The following is a 17,533-nucleotide window of genomic DNA, read 5'->3' as shown; positions in this document are numbered from 1 at the left end:
GACGTAATCATCCAAATAACTATGGTTTTTATTTTTCAAAATACTAATCTGACTTCTCATTTTTAAACATTACGCCAGGAGTGAAAATAACTATGTAAAAGAAAATCAAATTACAAAACAGATATTAGAAAAGATTGCTTTGTGCATGTGGCTGACGGCCACTGACACTGTGAAGGCTGCACAACAGTGTAGAGACAAATAACAGATTGTGAGATTAGATATGGGAACAGTCATTGCTTTCCAATGCGTGTTCTTGCGTGTGTACTTCACAGGTGCTGCGATGGGCAGTGTGTGGCATAATGTGATGGAAACAGTTTGGAAAGACTACATCTCATCTCGGCTGTCTTGTAGCCTGTAAGCATCTCTGAGCTGGGAGCTTGTGCTACTGTCTGTGTGTAGGGGCCATGGTATAGGCTGGTGCTTGCGGAGATGCGCCCAAATAACAGTGTTATTCCTCCCCACTACTGTGGTCAAAGACAAGATTCTAGAATAGATTTGTCTGTAGTTTCTGCTATCCGTTGATCAGCTTCTTGGCCTCACTCAAGTTATTATCAAGTTATTAAGCTCAACATGAGCCAGCAATGGGCGATCGCAGCCTAGAAGGCCAACCATATCCTGGGCTGCATCAGAAGTGTGGCCAGCAGGTCAAAGGAGGTGATTCTGCCCCTCTACTCCACTCTTGGGAGACCCCACCTGGAGTACTGCATCCAGCTCTGGAGTCCTCAAAAAAAGAGAATCACAGAATCACAGAATGGTAGGAGTTGGAAGGGACCTCTGGATATCATCTAGTCCAACCCCGCTGCCAGAGCAGGTTCACCTACAGCTTCAACAAACATAGTGATAGATGAAATTCCTTCCTCTCATTGCTGTGGATTTTGTCCGTCATTGGCACATGCTCTTAAAACTGTAATTAAAAAGTTTTGTCTGTCAATATGAGTTTCACTGGTGCGTGGCCACCGGCAAGCCCCAGTTATGTCCAGACCTTCTGGTAGGCTGAAAGGTGAGGTGCAGCTTGCAGGTGTTATTTTTGGTCCCATCTTCCCATGGACCCCAGGGTGATGACAGAGGAGGGGGGACCGGGCCCTGTGGCAGTGCTGCAGTGACACCATGTCCCCAGGAGGCTTAAGCACACTTGAGAACATGTTTATGAAGGTAAAATTACAGACTTGAGACTGAAGAATTTTTCTACCAGTTTACTTAGTGAGATTTGCTCGTTAAAGTCAATAGAGAATGGGAGGATGAGGCATTAAATGATTTTCCTGTGTTGAGGTAAATAGTTGGTTTGTGGCATCTGCTTGGGTCAGACTCTATTCCGGGCTTTTCTGAAGTGCTTTATACCTTGCTTTCCAAACATTATTGAAAGGTACGTATGCTAAACGGTAGCATTGTTCCTAGTCACTATGGAGTAACCTCCCAGCATCAGTCTACAACTGAACCAGGAGATGTTCTCTCTGTAATACAGACTAAATACAGAATTTCCTTCAAATATATAGGTGAGTGCAGTTACACCAGGTTGCAGTGTGCTTTCCAGCTGGCAGTGGTGTCCCCTGTCACGCTCCTGGTTAGGCAGAGCTCCTCTCCAACCTCTTCCTTCTCTCTGATGCAAGCCCACCTCCCGCTGCTCTAAACCCTGTCACACACTGCCCGCTCCATGGAACAGGGATGGTTTTATCTTCCCGCCTTGAGGACGGATGAATGCACAGTCATTTATACACAGATCAATTTTTATCTCGTTTTTAGCCCATGGAATTAGCTTTACAAAGGAAGGTAGAAGCGTGTGGGAGTGTTTGTTGTTGCTGTTTTGTTTCTAGATGTTTGACAAATGTGCTACTTACTACCTTGTAACCAGATTAAAAAGCGCAGTGGAATGGAAGCGTAAGTGGTGATATGCAATGTAATTATGTCAGCAAATGAACGCTGGAATTGGTTATTTTGCTGTACCTGATCTTGGTCCTGGTTTTGCTTATATGAAAAATTGTAACCTGTATAAATTCTTTCATAGGAGGAGTAACAAATACTGCACAGTATCAAAACAGGCTCATGGTCTATGATCCTAAGCAGGTGGGTATCTGTGTTGTATGTGTTTTTCTCATGTGTTTTGCTTCAAACAGATCTCTTAGCAAATACATACGATGATTTTGTAAGGCTAAAAATGCTGACCATTGGAATTAGTAGTGCTTTAAACTTACTTTGTGCTGACGGGTGAGTTTAACAGAGTAATGGAGACCCTGACTTCTTATTATGTTTTTTAAGCCTGTAAGCGTTAGAAACATCTTAGATTAAACACAAACGTGCTTTAAATCCCCTGTATTTATCAGTGTTTATTTTGCTTGTTCATTTTTTTGTAATCCAGCAGCCCTGGGCAACATATACTCAAAGTCAGTATCACAAAACTGCTCCTTGTCATTGGCATTTCTGCTTTGAATTGCATATATGGGCTTTTTGTTTTCTACATACTTTCAGAACTATACTGCCTGGCCATGACTTATTCTCCTGACTGCAAGGGTGCCTATCATTTCATTACCCGAGCACCTAAAATATCTTTTAGGGATTATTTCATACATTATGTATGTGTTTTGATTAGGTTAGCATGGCTCAGTAACCATTTCAGAGGGTTAGGGCATGGTTATGCCCTCTTACTTGTATTAGGAATTAAAAGTCCTAAGCTTGCAATCAGAGTTGCATAGCCTGATTTACACCCACGTGGAAGAATATTGACTTTTCTGATTGTAGGATAGGGGCTTTGATTGCTGTATTTGGAACCAAATTGGGCCAGGAGATACTTCTGTGTGGTTCCCACTGACTTTTTAAAGCATAGATCATACGGGTCCTGAAGCAGAAAACAACCAAAGACACACCCGCCTCTTTCTTTTTGAGGTGCAGCGTTATGCGTTGATTGTACAAATGCTGATTCTGTCCTAAATCCGAGTAGTAATTACAGGCAGCAACCTTATTTTGCTTATGAGGGGGGCGCTCTCATTTAGATACCATGTTTCTACGGTGTATCTTTCGCTGTGATTCTTTACTTGCTGAGGTGGAAGTTGCACCCCAAAACACCAGCGGCAGGGCTACTTCAGCGTGCCGTGCTGACGGCGAGAAGCCTGGCCTGGCGTGCAAGGAGTTACAGAGGCAGTGTGCGCTCGCGTTCTTCAAATGAGGTCCGTTTCGTGTTTGTACACACAGGCTCTTTTTAAAAATTCTGCTGGCATATTGTTTACGGTGGGTACTGGAAACCATCACATCTGCTTGCATCTCGCACGGAATCTCAATAACTCTATCATTCAGCACCAGCGCTTGCTTCTGCGCGAGGCCTTTGTGGCGAGTCGATAATGCCTGCCATCTGCCACAGAGCACACAGCTACCTGCCAACAAGCCGGCTGGGGTGACCTCTGCTTCCCCACCACTGATTAGTATTCACACGCCGGCTTATTAGAAATGACCCCACCAGGCCCCTCTGTTTCTTTGCCTTTGCAGCGCTTTGCGGCTCACCTGGCAGGCACTGCAGTGGAGGAAGCTAAAGATATAATCAGGGGATGCGGGCAGGCTTTGCGAAGCAGATGGTGTCTATAGTCTGGTGTTAAGAGACTGGACTACTAATGCAAACATTAATGCCTAATATTCGACTATTAGCCGTTGAAATGTATAGCTATATATTGTGGAGGTTAAAAGGCAGTAGTAGTAGAGGCTCTTGAGTTACCGCGAGCGGTAGCACACGTAACGCAAAGAATTTCCTCACGGATTTTAACTTCCTCCACTTAAATAAATTAATCTCATCCCTTGCCAGGTTGTTTGATTAGGTAAGCATAGCACGAGCAATTGTCTTCTGAGGTTTAAAATACTGTGCTTTAATCCCTCTTCCTCTGTGTCCTCTTGCCCCTCCCCTGAACAGGTAAAATTCTTGAATATTGTTAACCAGGAAGAAAAGTATGCAAAAGGATGTTACTTTGTAAGTGCCCACAAATAAAGGGTCAGCGTTAAACCAAATACATGAATCATTTGAGAAGATCCTTTAAGAAATTATTTTTCCCTGTTGCTTCATTCCCCAGGGATAACATCAAATAAGCTTCTGAATAACGAAAGGTAGAAGAATCTCTCCTCTCTCATAACAGAGCTAGTTGGAACAGATAATTTTAGCTCTGTATACAAAGGCGACGTCTAATTGTCTTGCTTAAGGAGGATTTGCTACTGAATTCTAAAGAAGCAAAAAAGCTTTGAAACCTGATGAGCTAAACAGAAAAAATACAGAGTGAGAAATACTATTAAATTAATGAATTTAAACGTGAGAACTGTAAATCAGGTGTTGAAAGTCCACTATGTCTAGTCAGTGTTGTAACCAACATGCATGTATGAACAACGCAAGTATTTACACTTGTGATTTCTGGCCAAGGGTAAGGAGAACACCACTAGCATGCTACTGTTATTGTACTACTAATAGAGTACATCTCTGAGCGGTGCTGAGACAAGTTCTCTTTTCCTTTCTAGAATAAGTGGTTAAGCCGTAGCCCGATGTTGCAGAGGAGAGTGTATCATTCCATGGCTGCTGTCCAAAGGAAACTTTATGTGTTAGGTGGGAATGATCTGGACTACAACAATGATCGGATCCTGGTTCGGCACATAGACTCCTACAGCATCGATGCTGACCAATGGACGCGTTGCAGCTTCAACATGTTGACAGGCGAGTATTGTACACTGAAAGAGAAAACACCCTACTATTAAAATAAAACATCAATTATTTTCCCTTTAGGTGCCTTTAGTATTTGGAATTCCACAACTTCGCCTCAATTGCCTTTGATTTAGAGGCCACCGTTGGCCAACAAGACACTTTTGATTACTGTTCTGACATTCAGTGTTCTAAAAAACTTTTGTCTTAGGAAATTGTAGGATAAATTTTTAAGAAGGTGCACATAAATGTAATTTAATTAAGCAATCAAAAATTCTTTGTCGTAGTATAATCAGTACTTATTTTTGATTCTCCAAAAACTGCCTGCACTGATAGATTTAGCTCCCTGTTTGAGCCTTCAACAGGCAGATCCATCTCTACCACGATACCGTTTTGTAGCGTTTCCTGCTGGCACTACAGAGCATTGAACTCCATTAACCATCACTTATTTCTAAGCAATATCTTCTTAATAAATTATCCAAAAGGAGGTGTCTGTTGGAATTCTGTCAAGTCGGGGATGACTTGAGTATCTTGGTTCGTGATGGATCTGTAAAGTTCCTCTTGATCATCATTAGCAGGAACTGTTACAGTAGCAACTTGCAAAGCACTGCAACTCACTGTCTCTGCCACCCAGTCCGCCAAATTTCACTGCCACTTGACACAGTTCCCAGATGTACTACCTCCTCGAATCCCTGGGAGAGACACGCATGTGACGCATCCTCAGAGTAGCACCCCCAGCAACTTTGCAGAAGAGGATGCATTTCCAGGACAGCATTAATGTTGGGGCCATTCTCTTGTGCCACAGACATGGAGGTCACTTAGTAACAGGACTGGCTGCCAAAACGTTTCAGCGCAGTCTGCTACAGGAGTCCTAGAACTAAGCCTACCTCGCTTTTCATCCTCTTCCATTTGGCATTGCGTTGATTTCTAAGATCTACCACTGAAAAGGATACAAAGAATGTAGGAGCTTAACTAGAAGCTCAAGATAGCTAGAAACACCAAGGCAGAGAAGTGAATGTCTGACAAATAAGACAGTCACCCTATGTAATTTTCCTCCTGGCAGGTTTAAAAGCTGCTTTTGTGACAGCTTTGTTCTTTTGAGATATTGCATTAAGGTTCTTAACCTCTGGGATCTGGAGAAGGGCTGCTTGGTTTCTGAGGCAGGTCATCAGAGTACTTCATGGACACTCAGGAGACAGGCATGGATTAAAAAGGAGATACATATGGTCAAACACAACTAGCTTTTCGTATCCCTTTTTCTCTCCATTTAATTACTTTATTATCTGGAGGAATTGACATTCTTTGAGAAGGACACCATCTGATTTGCAACTGCAAAAGCACTGGCACTGCAGGTACTGCAGGTCAGTTCTGGAGCTGACCCCATACCAGTAAATGTTGTGAGACAGTAGCCTCTCCTCAGATATGACCTGGTGAATTGTTTCCACAACTTGCCCCTTGAGAAACCATCTAAGCCTTTCTTTGTGTCGTCTCCGCAACTGACGGTAAATGTGCCTGTTGCACTGTGTAGTGAAGATTTTTTTTTTTTTTTTTTTTTTTTTAAGGCTGTATTTATCCTTCAAGACTTCCAAACTTGTTCAGGAGGCTGTTGCTATGGGAATGAGCTTGCACAGCAGCTTCTGCAGTATTTGCCATACTTGTACCTGGTGGAGCCGGGGGGTTAACAGGTGTGGGCAGAACATGAGGGGCGTTCGGCTGTCTTGGCCTATGTGTCGATCTGGATGTGCGTGTGTGATAGTAGCTGAGAGGCAGGCGGGGGAGCTTGCCTGTCACCTATGAAGTACACATGTACAAAAACCTGCGCCATTGAGGAGACAGCAGATGGTCCCCTGCACAGCCTCAGTTTATTGCTCGTCTGGGTTATCTCTCCGGACAGCACCGTATGGGGTTCCCATGGAGAGCAAAGAACAGCCCTCACACTTCAACTCTACTGCTGCATGTTGTGAATTCTGAAACAGTCAAGTTACTGCTGAGTGCATTTGCATCGTATTACAGAACTCCAACGTTTGGTGTTAAAAGGGTTAATTAAAGACTGAAAGTGGTTTCTATTTCCTTTTTTGCTTTAGGTCAAAATGAGTCTGGAGTCGCCGTCCACAATGGTAGAATATATTTAGTTGGCGGCTATTCGATTTGGACAAATGAGCCTTTGGCATGTATCCAGGTGAGTGATTTAGGTTTCTTTTAAAGTCTCTTCCAATAATTTTGCAAGGATACGTTTCGCACAGAGGTTATTCAAAAAGGAAAATGCATGTGAAGTGGAGAGATTAAGGATGTTTCTTATGCAGCCACTGAACCTGCATAAACACAGAGAATACTGTGAATATTAAAAATATTTCCAGATGAGCCATTAGATCCAATTATTCTCAGATACTCTAATAAAACAGGGTTGAGGAGTCTCTCCTTTGGCAAGGTTTGAGTAAAATAGGGAGTATATATTCTCAGGTTATACAATCAAGTTTAAATGTAAAAGGTTTGTAGAAATGGATGATGGGGCACGGGCTAACAATTTTTCAGCCAGTCTTGTTATTTTTTTTTTTTTTCTCTCCAATTTGTCTTTCTGAAGAGCAGCCAGAGTTAATGAGTTGTTCTTTGACAAAGTTCAGTCAGCCTGCAACCTGCCCTAGCGCTTACTGCTTCAAAGCTTGAATGGAAGTTTTTTGATCCCTGCTGTAGGCAATAGGTTGTCCAACAAACTCTTCTGCTCTCTCATCTTGTATAAGAGCAGCTTGCCGGCAGATCCGTGGCTTTCACATACTCCCATACAGAAACTAGGAATTCTTATCTTACTGCATCTCCGAGTGAAGCAAATCTGCATCACAGCCACCGCTTTGTGACCAGCTGGGCAGTTACAGACAGAAACTCTTGTTTACATCTCGGTTTCTGCACTTTTGCTGATAAACAACATTTTCATTTGCTTCCAACTAAGGATTTTAGGATTTAACCTCCAAGCTGTCCCATAAAACTGTAAGTTAGACTTAGCACAAGAAGGGAATGTATTGGATGTTGAGCTGCTGACCTTATAATAAATAGTTATTAGCATGAGTTTGTAAAGAATAGATCATGCAAGATAAGAAGTTAAAACCATGTTCTGGTCATAGTATAATTTTGTTTTACTGAATTGTTGGGTACCATAACTAATAATTGTTATTGGATGAGTTCATTCAAACTGGCTTCACTAGCTGACGTAGTGCTTCAGATGGAGTAAGAGCACAATATCAAGGCAGTGGCTGTACTCCACCAGTATGCTTATTTATAATCAGAAGGTACTTTGCAGTATTGCACCTGGGTTTAAGTACCGCTTAGTGACAAGTGAAAATGACCCTGGGATCTTGCTTTCTTAAATGGACATTTGTCCACATCCCCAAACTGGTCGTGAACTGGCAGCGTCCCTGTGACAGTCCCTGCGTTAACGGGAAAAGAAGTATGACGAGCGCTTTGGCAGAGCTGTGTGTGCTGCCCCTTCTCAGTTGTTGGCAGCGTGCCTGGCTTTAACCGGTAAAACTGCCCCTTTAATCTTCAGATCAGCAAATTTGAGGTTGCCCTCTCCTTCGGAAGAAAAAAAAATTCTACTTTTTCCATATATCTTCGTTTTCTTTAACTCATTCATTTATTTGGCCTTTCCAACTTCGATGGAGCTCCCTTGCTCCCTGTATACCACCAAGCTGACAGATGATTCACGCTCTGTGGCAACGGCAGCGTTTCTGTGCAGAGTACCCTATTTGCGTGGTTGCACGTTCTGCTGCCAGGAAGCAGGAGCCAATGTCCCTGTCTGCTACTGAGTGCCTGAGCTGGGCTAAGATTTGGGTGACGAGGACAACAATAGATCACCAGATCTGTAAATACGGTCTGAAAATGATGAGAAACTTCCGTTCTGTTGGGATTAATAGTACATCTATATGGTGTGTGCCAGCAAATTTGTTTCAGCTTTCTTCTGTGATCCCTGAAATATTTTGTCTGCTTTGGCCTGCAGGTGCTGGATGTTAGCAAGGAAGGGAAGGAAGAAGTATTCTATGGGCCTACGCTCCCCTTTGCTTCCAACGGAATAGCAGCATGCTTTCTTCCAGCTCCTTATTTCACGTGCCCCAACCTTCAGACTCTGCAAGTGCCTCATCACAGGATCGGCACAATGTGAGACAAGGAACGTCCACTTCATAAAATCAGAAGCAGAGGGGAGGAAAAAAATCAACCCCTGTGTATAGAAGGGTTTCTCTGGATCAGTGAAAAGATCAATCCACACGGGCTGCTGCTTTAATGTCACACATTTGTCTTAAAGTCGGATCACAACCTACTGTGCAGGAAGGAAGCTACAAAAACTGTCCGCAGTTTCTCTCGTCTGCCTCAGATGTAGAAGCATATACATGAGAGCGTTTGGCATTTCTGCTGGTGACTACTTGCTGCCTGTCTCTACTTCATTCCTTATGCAACTTCGTAAGGCATTGTGAATGCTCTCAGCTCCTCCTGGGCTGCTCTTCTTTGGAGTCTGCACGTTCAGTTGTTCACCAATGGCACTTGCAAAGCTGATAGAAAGCTGTGTTTATGTTGACAAAGATGATATAATACTGTGGTAATTATGCAACTTACTCAATACCTGTGGCAAAAAGAATAACAAATGTGTTGACTTCCAATTTCGAACTCCATCGTTTACAGGTTCTCATTTAATACTGCTTCATTTGAAATTTAAATACTGCAAAGCAGATTAAAACAAAAATAAAAAAAAAAAACAACCAAACAAACAAGCCCTATAGTATATGAGGAACAGCTAAAAATTGTCTCAGCTGAAAGACAAAGACACCAAAGCCTCGTGGTTAAACCCAAGTCTGAACTGAACGTGTTTGTCTGAGAATCTAAAGATCATTTGGGATGTCATTTACCAAGGTCTACTATGAAATAAATGTTACCTTCTGTCATATGATCAATTCCTCCTGACAGCTGCAGTCTTTTAATGGTGGAGAACAGCCTCTTTACTGCATAATTAAAATGTGCCATTTACTTAATATTTTTAATATCCAGTTTGCAAGGGGTCACCACATTTACAATTATCAACGAACAGTCTCATTTTGTCCAACATATGGTCCCACAAATCACTGGTCTCCAGAGGCTAAACAGGTGTAGAACAATGTCAATATTTATTTATTTATTCTTTCAGTTTATCTAGTGTGCCTCCATTCCATACTCCAGGCATATGCCAGTTCACAATGAATACTCTAACCTGTTATATTTTGGCTTTGCTTGGCTACTGCAGCCCCTGTCTCTTATTTCTGTCTTTTATTTACATATCTAACAACAACTTCAATGTTTGTAAATATTAACCAAGCATGTAATTAAATCTTTCTCTATTTATGATTTATGGGTACTCTGCACTTCTCTGCTTTACCTACTGATCTGTTCCCTGCCCCCGTGCTATCTGAGCAGACCTATGAAATTCCTACTGGCGCTCATGCAAATGCCCCGTGCAGAATATGCGGCAGCAATCGCCTGCGCGCGCTGGACAGGAACAGGCTTGACTTCGTCCAGTGAGCAGTGTTTCCAAATCAAATGCATCTTTTCCCTTTTAAGGGTCTGGTTAGTGATACGGGGAGGTTCACAGAGGTGAACTTTATCATCGTCTCCAGCTGGGCAGCACACCCACGGAGCATCACCTGTCCCTTTCCGGTAATTTTCAGGTTAGAAAGTTTTGTGGTTTTTTGTGTTTGGTTTTTTTTTGGTTTTTTTTTTTTTTTCTGTTGTTTTTCTGAGCTTTCTCACTCTTGTTGCACAGAGCAGAGCTGCAGCTGCAGCATCTTTACCTGCCACACTGCCTTGAGTGCTATCGATGTCTCCCCATGCACACAAAATCCATGCAGTACTTTCCTCTAACTGCCCGGGAGCTGTATAGGCATCACAATTTTTTGTTTAATTTCTTTTATCTCCTGGAAATCAGGGTGCAAGGGCCACCTCTCCTAACAGATCATTTACACTTTAAAAAACCAAATCTGACTGTTGCCCTGCGTGGGGTGCAGGGCCCAGGCATGGCACCTATTCAAAGTTCTACTTGTGTGTGACTTGCAGGGACACAAACATTTACGTGTCGCGTTTTCAAGAGCGGGGTGGCTAAATAATCAAAACGTGTGTGTGGAGAGATCCTTGGGGCTTTGAGCCTCATCCCGGATGTACCACACCAGGTGAGTCGTCAGCCTTCGCTCCGGGTGCGGAACTGACATGTAATTCCTATTTTGCGGGTGGTGGGAGAATTAATTTCTCAGCCTTTGTGAAACCCAGTGGTGCGCTTCCAGACAACAGCGCCAAGCATGTTTTGTATGTTTTAACTTAGTTTTGAGGCTTTTATTGTTAGGCCTCATAGCTTACCACAGCTGTGGCTATGAAATCATTTCTGAACTTGAAATTTGAATTTTGCTGATAAACAACAAAATTCGGGATTAGGATAGATCTGGCCGGCTATGAAGGGGCGGCAGCAAGCTGCGCCTGAGGCCCGGGTTTCGGAAGCGGAGGGGGGAAGTTTCCTTCTGCGAAGCAGTTTGTGCCTCTTGGCTCAAGGGCTGAAAGGCGGGAGCGTCTGGCAAGAAAGTTATTTATCATGTTTGTTCTGCCCTTTCGAGGCTTTTACTGTTCCGGTTGTTGCCACCAATTGTCTGTACTGGTGAATAGCAGTTTTAAACAGCTGCGCAATTGCATGAGCTTAGTTAAGGGTACCGCAGCCACAGAGCCTCAGGACGACACATATGCTCCTATTAGTGTCAGGATTCTGCTCTGGCTCTTAATCATCAGGCTCCACTGATTACAGAGAAGTCTTTCACGGCAACCGCTTAGCCCCCAAATTTTTGTGCCGCACTTTCCTATCTGGGTCTTTCTGCCTTTGTTGCAGGACCTACGGGACAGATGGGGGTGCTCTGCTGCACCTGAAGTCAGAAAATGTCACGTGGCCCGTGCCAGGTGAGCAAAAAGATGGTTATTTATTGCCAAGTAAGAAAAAGAGACTGGTGGCAACGCAAGAGCAGGCAGAGAGCACACTGGTGCCAGCAGTGGCCCTGCTCTGGCCGAGGGCTCTCTGCTGGGGAGGAGCAGGGGCCGGGAGAGCACGGCTGCCTTCGCCCGCCGGCTGCGGTGGTGCGGGAGTCCTGCCCGCAAGCGCTGCCCAGTGAGACAGAGCTGCTGCATCAGCGTGTCCACGCATCAGCTCTGCCACTTTCCCATTTAATGTCTGAAACTGCCCCCCCGGTTGCAGGCTCCTGTGCGCAAGCTCCAGATCCACCTCTGGCGTTCCTACATTTTGCACCGGTTTTGGCAAACGCAAACCTCTGAACCCCCCCCTTGTCCCTGCCCAGCCTAACGGTTTCGGTACGTACCTCTGACACGCAGTTTAGTTCGTTCTTTCCACAGAGCCTCAAAGCTGCCCCTAATGAGAATATTTCCACGATCGACGGTTCCGTTACCAGAGTCACATCCGCACAGCGTGAGAGCAGCTGCTGGCACAAGTCACGGGGGTTCCCAGCTGGGAGCGTGCAAGGCAGTGGCGCAGGCGGCAACCGGTAAGAGCTCACCAGTGCTTCGGGAAAGAGGTATCCTTACAAGCGAATAATGCAGCAGCAGTTACTGTAGAGTTTGGAAGCCGGTGCGGTTCTGCGCCCTGAATTCCCTAGGTTTACAGATTAAAGCTATTTAGATTTGCAGCTAGGTTTTTGGGCCACAAGGTCTCGAGAGCCGCACTGAAGAGCCTTTACACTTTTACGCCTGCCCTGTGATCTCATTTTTGGGCCGTTCCCATAAAGATCGATATTTCATCCTTTATATCGAGTACTTCACCTTTGAGTCCTAAGATGTGTTATCAGCTCTTCTTAGCTATAAATAACCACAACGGCAATCACCTGCTCTGTGCTTTTTATCAATAAAAGATGCAATTTCCAGAAGCAGCAGCACCAACAGCCTCTTCTGCCCCTTTGGTCTCTACTGAGCCTTTCACCCCCAAGTGCTGACCAAAGAAATACTTATATGTTACGAGCCAGCGTGCAGCAATTTTGCTTCTGTACACGAGTGTTTTTGTAATCCTCGCATTTCTAGTAGATTTTCTTCTTAACTTAGCAGCTTTCAGGACTCTCAAGATAATTCAAACTTTTGTAACTCTTTTTTTCCCCTCTAAGTTTTGCCTTCCCCGGTTACCCTCCCCCAAACCTGTACAGACATTTAGTACCTCAGTTGCAGAATCGTGGAGAAATAGATAATTGAATATTCACACATGCAGAAACAACGCAGGCAGAATGTGGAACAATGTGGAAACAAGCGCGAAAAGAGGCGGCATCTGTTTATTGAAAATTAGAATGTAGAATAAATTAAGAGGGCAAGGTTAAAACACTTCATCTGCAGGCAGAGTTTGCAGGGGAGGAAGACTTTGTAGGAAGTTTAGCACGTAGACTATAGAAAGGGCTTATACGGTTTTATTTTCGCAAAACAGGCTTTTTTTTCTTTTTTCCCCAAGGACACAAAAAGTGTCCACATAAAGAATGGTTTTCCAATAGAGATGATTAAATATAGCCGTTTCACAGTAATGCCAGAATTAAAATGCTTAAAATGTTCCCTCTTACTGGGGGTAGATCAGGCTACGCTGCAGTGCTTCAAGTACTGAAGCACAGAGTAAGTATTTTTAGCAATACCCTCAATTCACGCAAGTGAAGGCTGTGCTGAAAGTTTTCCACCAGCGCCCATACAGGTCATGTCGGCTCTTTCTAAAATTTAGCAAACTTGCAGTTTTAATGCCTGGTTGGGTGACATCCTACAGGGAGGAGAGTAGATCCGAGAGAGCGTTTGATGGACTGAAAAATGCAGTGAATTTGGTTGTGATGTGGCATCACTCTGCTGGCGTTTCCCAAGGCCTGCAAAGACCCATCTATGGGTACAGGATCTGAGTTTAAGGTTTTTTTGTTGTTGCTCTATACGTACCTTCACACTTGGTACATTAAGTCTACTGAAAGGTTTACTGTTTTAAAGCTGCTCAAGTAGGCAAAAGCCATATCCTAGTCATTCATCATAAAACAAGCTTAATTATGCTAGGACATATTGACACCGCATCAGATTTTTAATCTTCAACATAATTTTATAACCATTGCTAACAGATGGGCTGATTACACTGAATTTGAGTCTTAAGTAATAGTTAAAAATTATAAAATATGATTAAACTGAAAATACCCATGCATACCTAATTTTCAAAAGTTACTGAAAGAAGGAAAAACAGAGCGCTATAAACCCTGTTTTTCTGTTTCCTGAGGGAAATGCATTGCCTTTAGGCGGACAGTTATTAAAGTTCCTTAAATGACTCTCTAAGTAGTGCATGCTATTGGCAGCTCCTCTTCTGCGCAATTACAACAGATATGCAGAACCTTATTCTTTCCATAGGTCTGCTGTTCTATTCCAGCATAAAAGGCATCAATTCTTCTATTTCAGAAGTTCTTTTATTGAAACAAGTGCCTTCCCCCCTTCACTTTTTTTTTTTTTTTGTCATTGAAAATGAAAGCAAGGAGTAATTTAAATTACCATGTTCCTGCTGTCTAATAACAATAACAAATGGGAAATTCTTATAAAATAGAGGGACAGCTTTGTGGGACTAATGGAAGTTGCATGCGAATTTTGAACAGAAAAAGTGTCTCTTTTTTCAGTTATCATTCTAAGGTTGCTAAAGGAAAGATAAGGCAGACTCCCTTCTCCCCGCTATTGTTGGTGATGCACTGGACAGCTGGTTTATATCACAAGGATGATAATGGGTCAGAGGTGATCAGTATCCAGAATTCTGGAAGAGGGAAAATATAAAACTGAAATCTTTTCTATTCAGCTCTCAAAGTCTATATATTTCGAAAAGAAAAAGGCATACTGGTCCTCTTGTGTCCCGGAACAGTCCTCTGACAGCACAGAAAATGCTGGCAAGGCTCACGCCTGCTCTGCTTTACACAGGTCTCCTGTCACCACTATTAGTGTTTCTAAAGGAAAGGAGATATTGGGCATGGACTGTGCAACAGGCTTAGGGGAAGAAAAAGCTTACTGAGATTTAGTATGTTGTTAAAACTCCACTGACGTATGGTGATCCTGTAGCTAGAGTAATTAACTGATGTTCAAAAGGCTTAATACCACAAACTTCTCATATGTTTTCATATATGTTGAAGTGTCTCTGATTTCATTAGGAATTTTAGCTACAGCCTTATTTTCAGGATCTTTTCACCCTCAGTTATGGGGGTACAGTAGATGTCCATCCTTGCGAGCAATGTTATTTTTAGACAACATACTGCATGACAGACCCTTCCCAGCCCAGAAGTATACCGCTGCCCTACTGTGACAACAACGCGGGCCTGAGGAGGATACAAATACATCAACAACATCTGTAAATAATGTTTTTGGGATTTGAGGCTGAAAACCCCCAAGCCTATTAAAAAATATGGATTTATAAATGGACAGGTACGGTGGTCTTGTATTCATATGAAGCCTGCAAGTTAGTGATCACCACGTAGGTTTTCATCAGGCAAATGCACACTTGTCTAATACGGTGCGGTTGGTCAAGTGCTAACTGAAGAGTTCTTGCTGGAAGTCAATTTTCACTGTCCAACAGCTTTGAAAGTCCTGGAAATTGGGGTTAGGTCACACTCAGGCCTTCGATCTAAATGGGACCAAGCAAATGGTCAAAGTCTTCCCCTGCAGAAGTCTGCATCCACACACGACACAGACAGCGTGATCTCAACCACCTTATTTTCCATAAGATGGTAGAAACAGCCATTATCTTCTACAACAGCTTGAATGACTGCTGTAAAATTGTAACGCAGAGGCTCGGTGGAGGAAAGGAATGTGTATGACATCTTAAGACATCATGCAGGATGAGTTGCTTGCAAGAGTCGCCTACCCTTAACAAATCCACAATCCTTTGCTCATTTGCGGCAAGCCCCCACTTGAAGGTCTGACACGGCCCCGGAACCACGGACCCCACTGGCAAACCGATTCACACAGCTGCTGCTCTCAGGGATTGGTGACATCCAAATGGCAGTTTCTGTTGCCTTCTCTGCAGCCAATGACAGAACTCCTATTAATTACCAGTCTTATTAGATACAAAGGAAGGCGTAGTATACACCTCTAGGAAAGTGATCTTGGGACATACCTTTCTTCATCTGCTGGAAATCATCACAGACTTGAGGCATGATTCTTCTCCTGTGATCAGTGATCTTGTCGGAGGCTCATGGAAGCCCTGCGTAAGAGCTTTGCTGTGATACTCACCCGGGATAAAGTGGAAAAGAGGCATCTGACCTATATTATTTAGTGGAGAGCAGATCATCCTGCAAATGGCTCAGCAGAGAAAGAAATCTGCCCAGCATTGGTGGAAGCTTTTGGTAATCCATTGCGTTGGAGAAACAGAGACTCCAAAAACCCGTAAGGCCGGGCAAGGCAGTGCCACATCTTCACTCTGTGGTCTGCAGGGAATTTCTGTCCTGATGCTCTCTGGGGAGAAAACAGGTGTCATGTTGCCTGTCCCAACAGCCACAATGCAGAGGTGGTGATCTCTCAGTGAGCCTCTCAGGTTGGTATATGACTTGCTGGTAATACCAGAAGCATCTACTGGTTCTGGTTCAAAGTTAAAACGCTTGACAAACCACCTATACACGCACTGGCAGGAAAATTACGGCAAAGCAAGAGGTGTAAGTTTAACATCATGGAATTGCTCAAAATTCTCGTTGGCTGCTGTCCAGAGTCACTGCACACCTAAGTATCTGCTGGCTAACCCCTAAGATAATGCTGCCAGCTGCCCAGGAGCCAAGCTTTATGTTACCAGGCTATTGATCCTTGGCAGAACTAACATCGAATTTGCTTCTGTTTCACACTTTTCCTACTCTGCATACAGCATCCCTCAGCACTGTGTCCCCCCCCCCCCCCCCTTCCCCCCCAATTTCAGCCTTATACAACCGACCATGGGGATGAATCTTTGGTGGAGGGAGAAGAGGAAAGCAAGCTTGGCAGGGGATGAGTTCCTTTCCTCTGACAGAGGTTAAGGATACCACTGGCCAGTAGGTGGAAGTCCTAGTTTCAGATCTCCTCTTCACCCGGCTTACAGCAAGGCTCTATCCTATTGTTTGTCCCACAGGGTGAAGAGGCAGACTTTGCATCTATATGCAGATGAACCGCTCCTGTCAGTGGTAGCAACCTGTGTAAAAGCTTTCAGGGATCTCCTGCTCATTACCTTAAGCCATTCTCCGTGCATTGTGTAAAGAAACCAGACATTTGTACTGTTTTTAAACCAAACTGTTCACGTGTAAAAAAAAAAAAATAAAAATACAGAAAGGTTTAGTTTAAATAATGTTCAGTGTCCTAAGTAGCCTTTATACAGACAGCATCTAAGATGACATAATACATAACTACTTTTAGTTCATGGGGGGTTTCACTGTTTACTTTTTCTATATTGTACTTCAAAAATGAGCACTTTCTTCTTTCCTCCTAACTGGTTTTGGGCTGTTGTTTTGGTGTATACTTGGTAAGTCAGTCTAGACTAGCACTCTGCAAGCCTTCATCTCATTAATATTATCAGAACTGTCAGTCACATCTGCAAATGTCCATACCAAATAATTAGACCAAACCAGACTGCCCATTTGGCAGCGGTTGATGAATATGATGCAAAATGCTTTATTTCTGTTCGCATTAACTTTTTGACAGAGAAGAATGATAATTTCCAAACTGTTTAAATTAGTTTCTCATGCACCCCGAGCTGCTGCGCATTTACATAAAGGTCTGCTGCTTTTTCAGAAACTTCCAACCACGAGATAGTATTAAATATGTCTTTAACAACCTACTAAACACATCATTAAATGTGTTGTTATAATATCTGCTCTACCCTTTAAA

The 17,533-nt window shown here is 43.4% G+C and overlaps 1 protein-coding gene across 1 annotated transcript in view; it reads left to right on the top strand.

The window, feature by feature from the left end:
- KLHL32 (kelch like family member 32) overlaps positions 1-8,810 on the top strand; it is a gene marked incomplete at both ends in the record, with an annotated part of 96,647 nt that extends 87,837 nt beyond the window's left edge. Inside the window, 4 exons of the mRNA XM_082481022.1 lie at positions 2,003-2,061; positions 4,483-4,684; positions 6,745-6,839; positions 8,649-8,810. Coding sequence (XP_082337148.1) covers positions 2,003-2,061; positions 4,483-4,684; positions 6,745-6,839; positions 8,649-8,810 — 518 coding nt within the window. The remainder of the gene's footprint in view (positions 1-2,002; positions 2,062-4,482; positions 4,685-6,744; positions 6,840-8,648) is intronic.
- Positions 8,811-17,533: the final 8,723 nt, after the last annotated feature.

This window comes from Vanellus vanellus (assembly GCF_965231255.1).
Source record: "Vanellus vanellus genome assembly, chromosome: 3".
Classification (NCBI taxonomy): Eukaryota; Metazoa; Chordata; class Aves; order Charadriiformes; family Charadriidae; genus Vanellus; species Vanellus vanellus.
The sequence above is the reverse complement of the archived record's forward strand: the minus strand, read 5'-3'. Positions and strand labels throughout refer to the sequence as shown.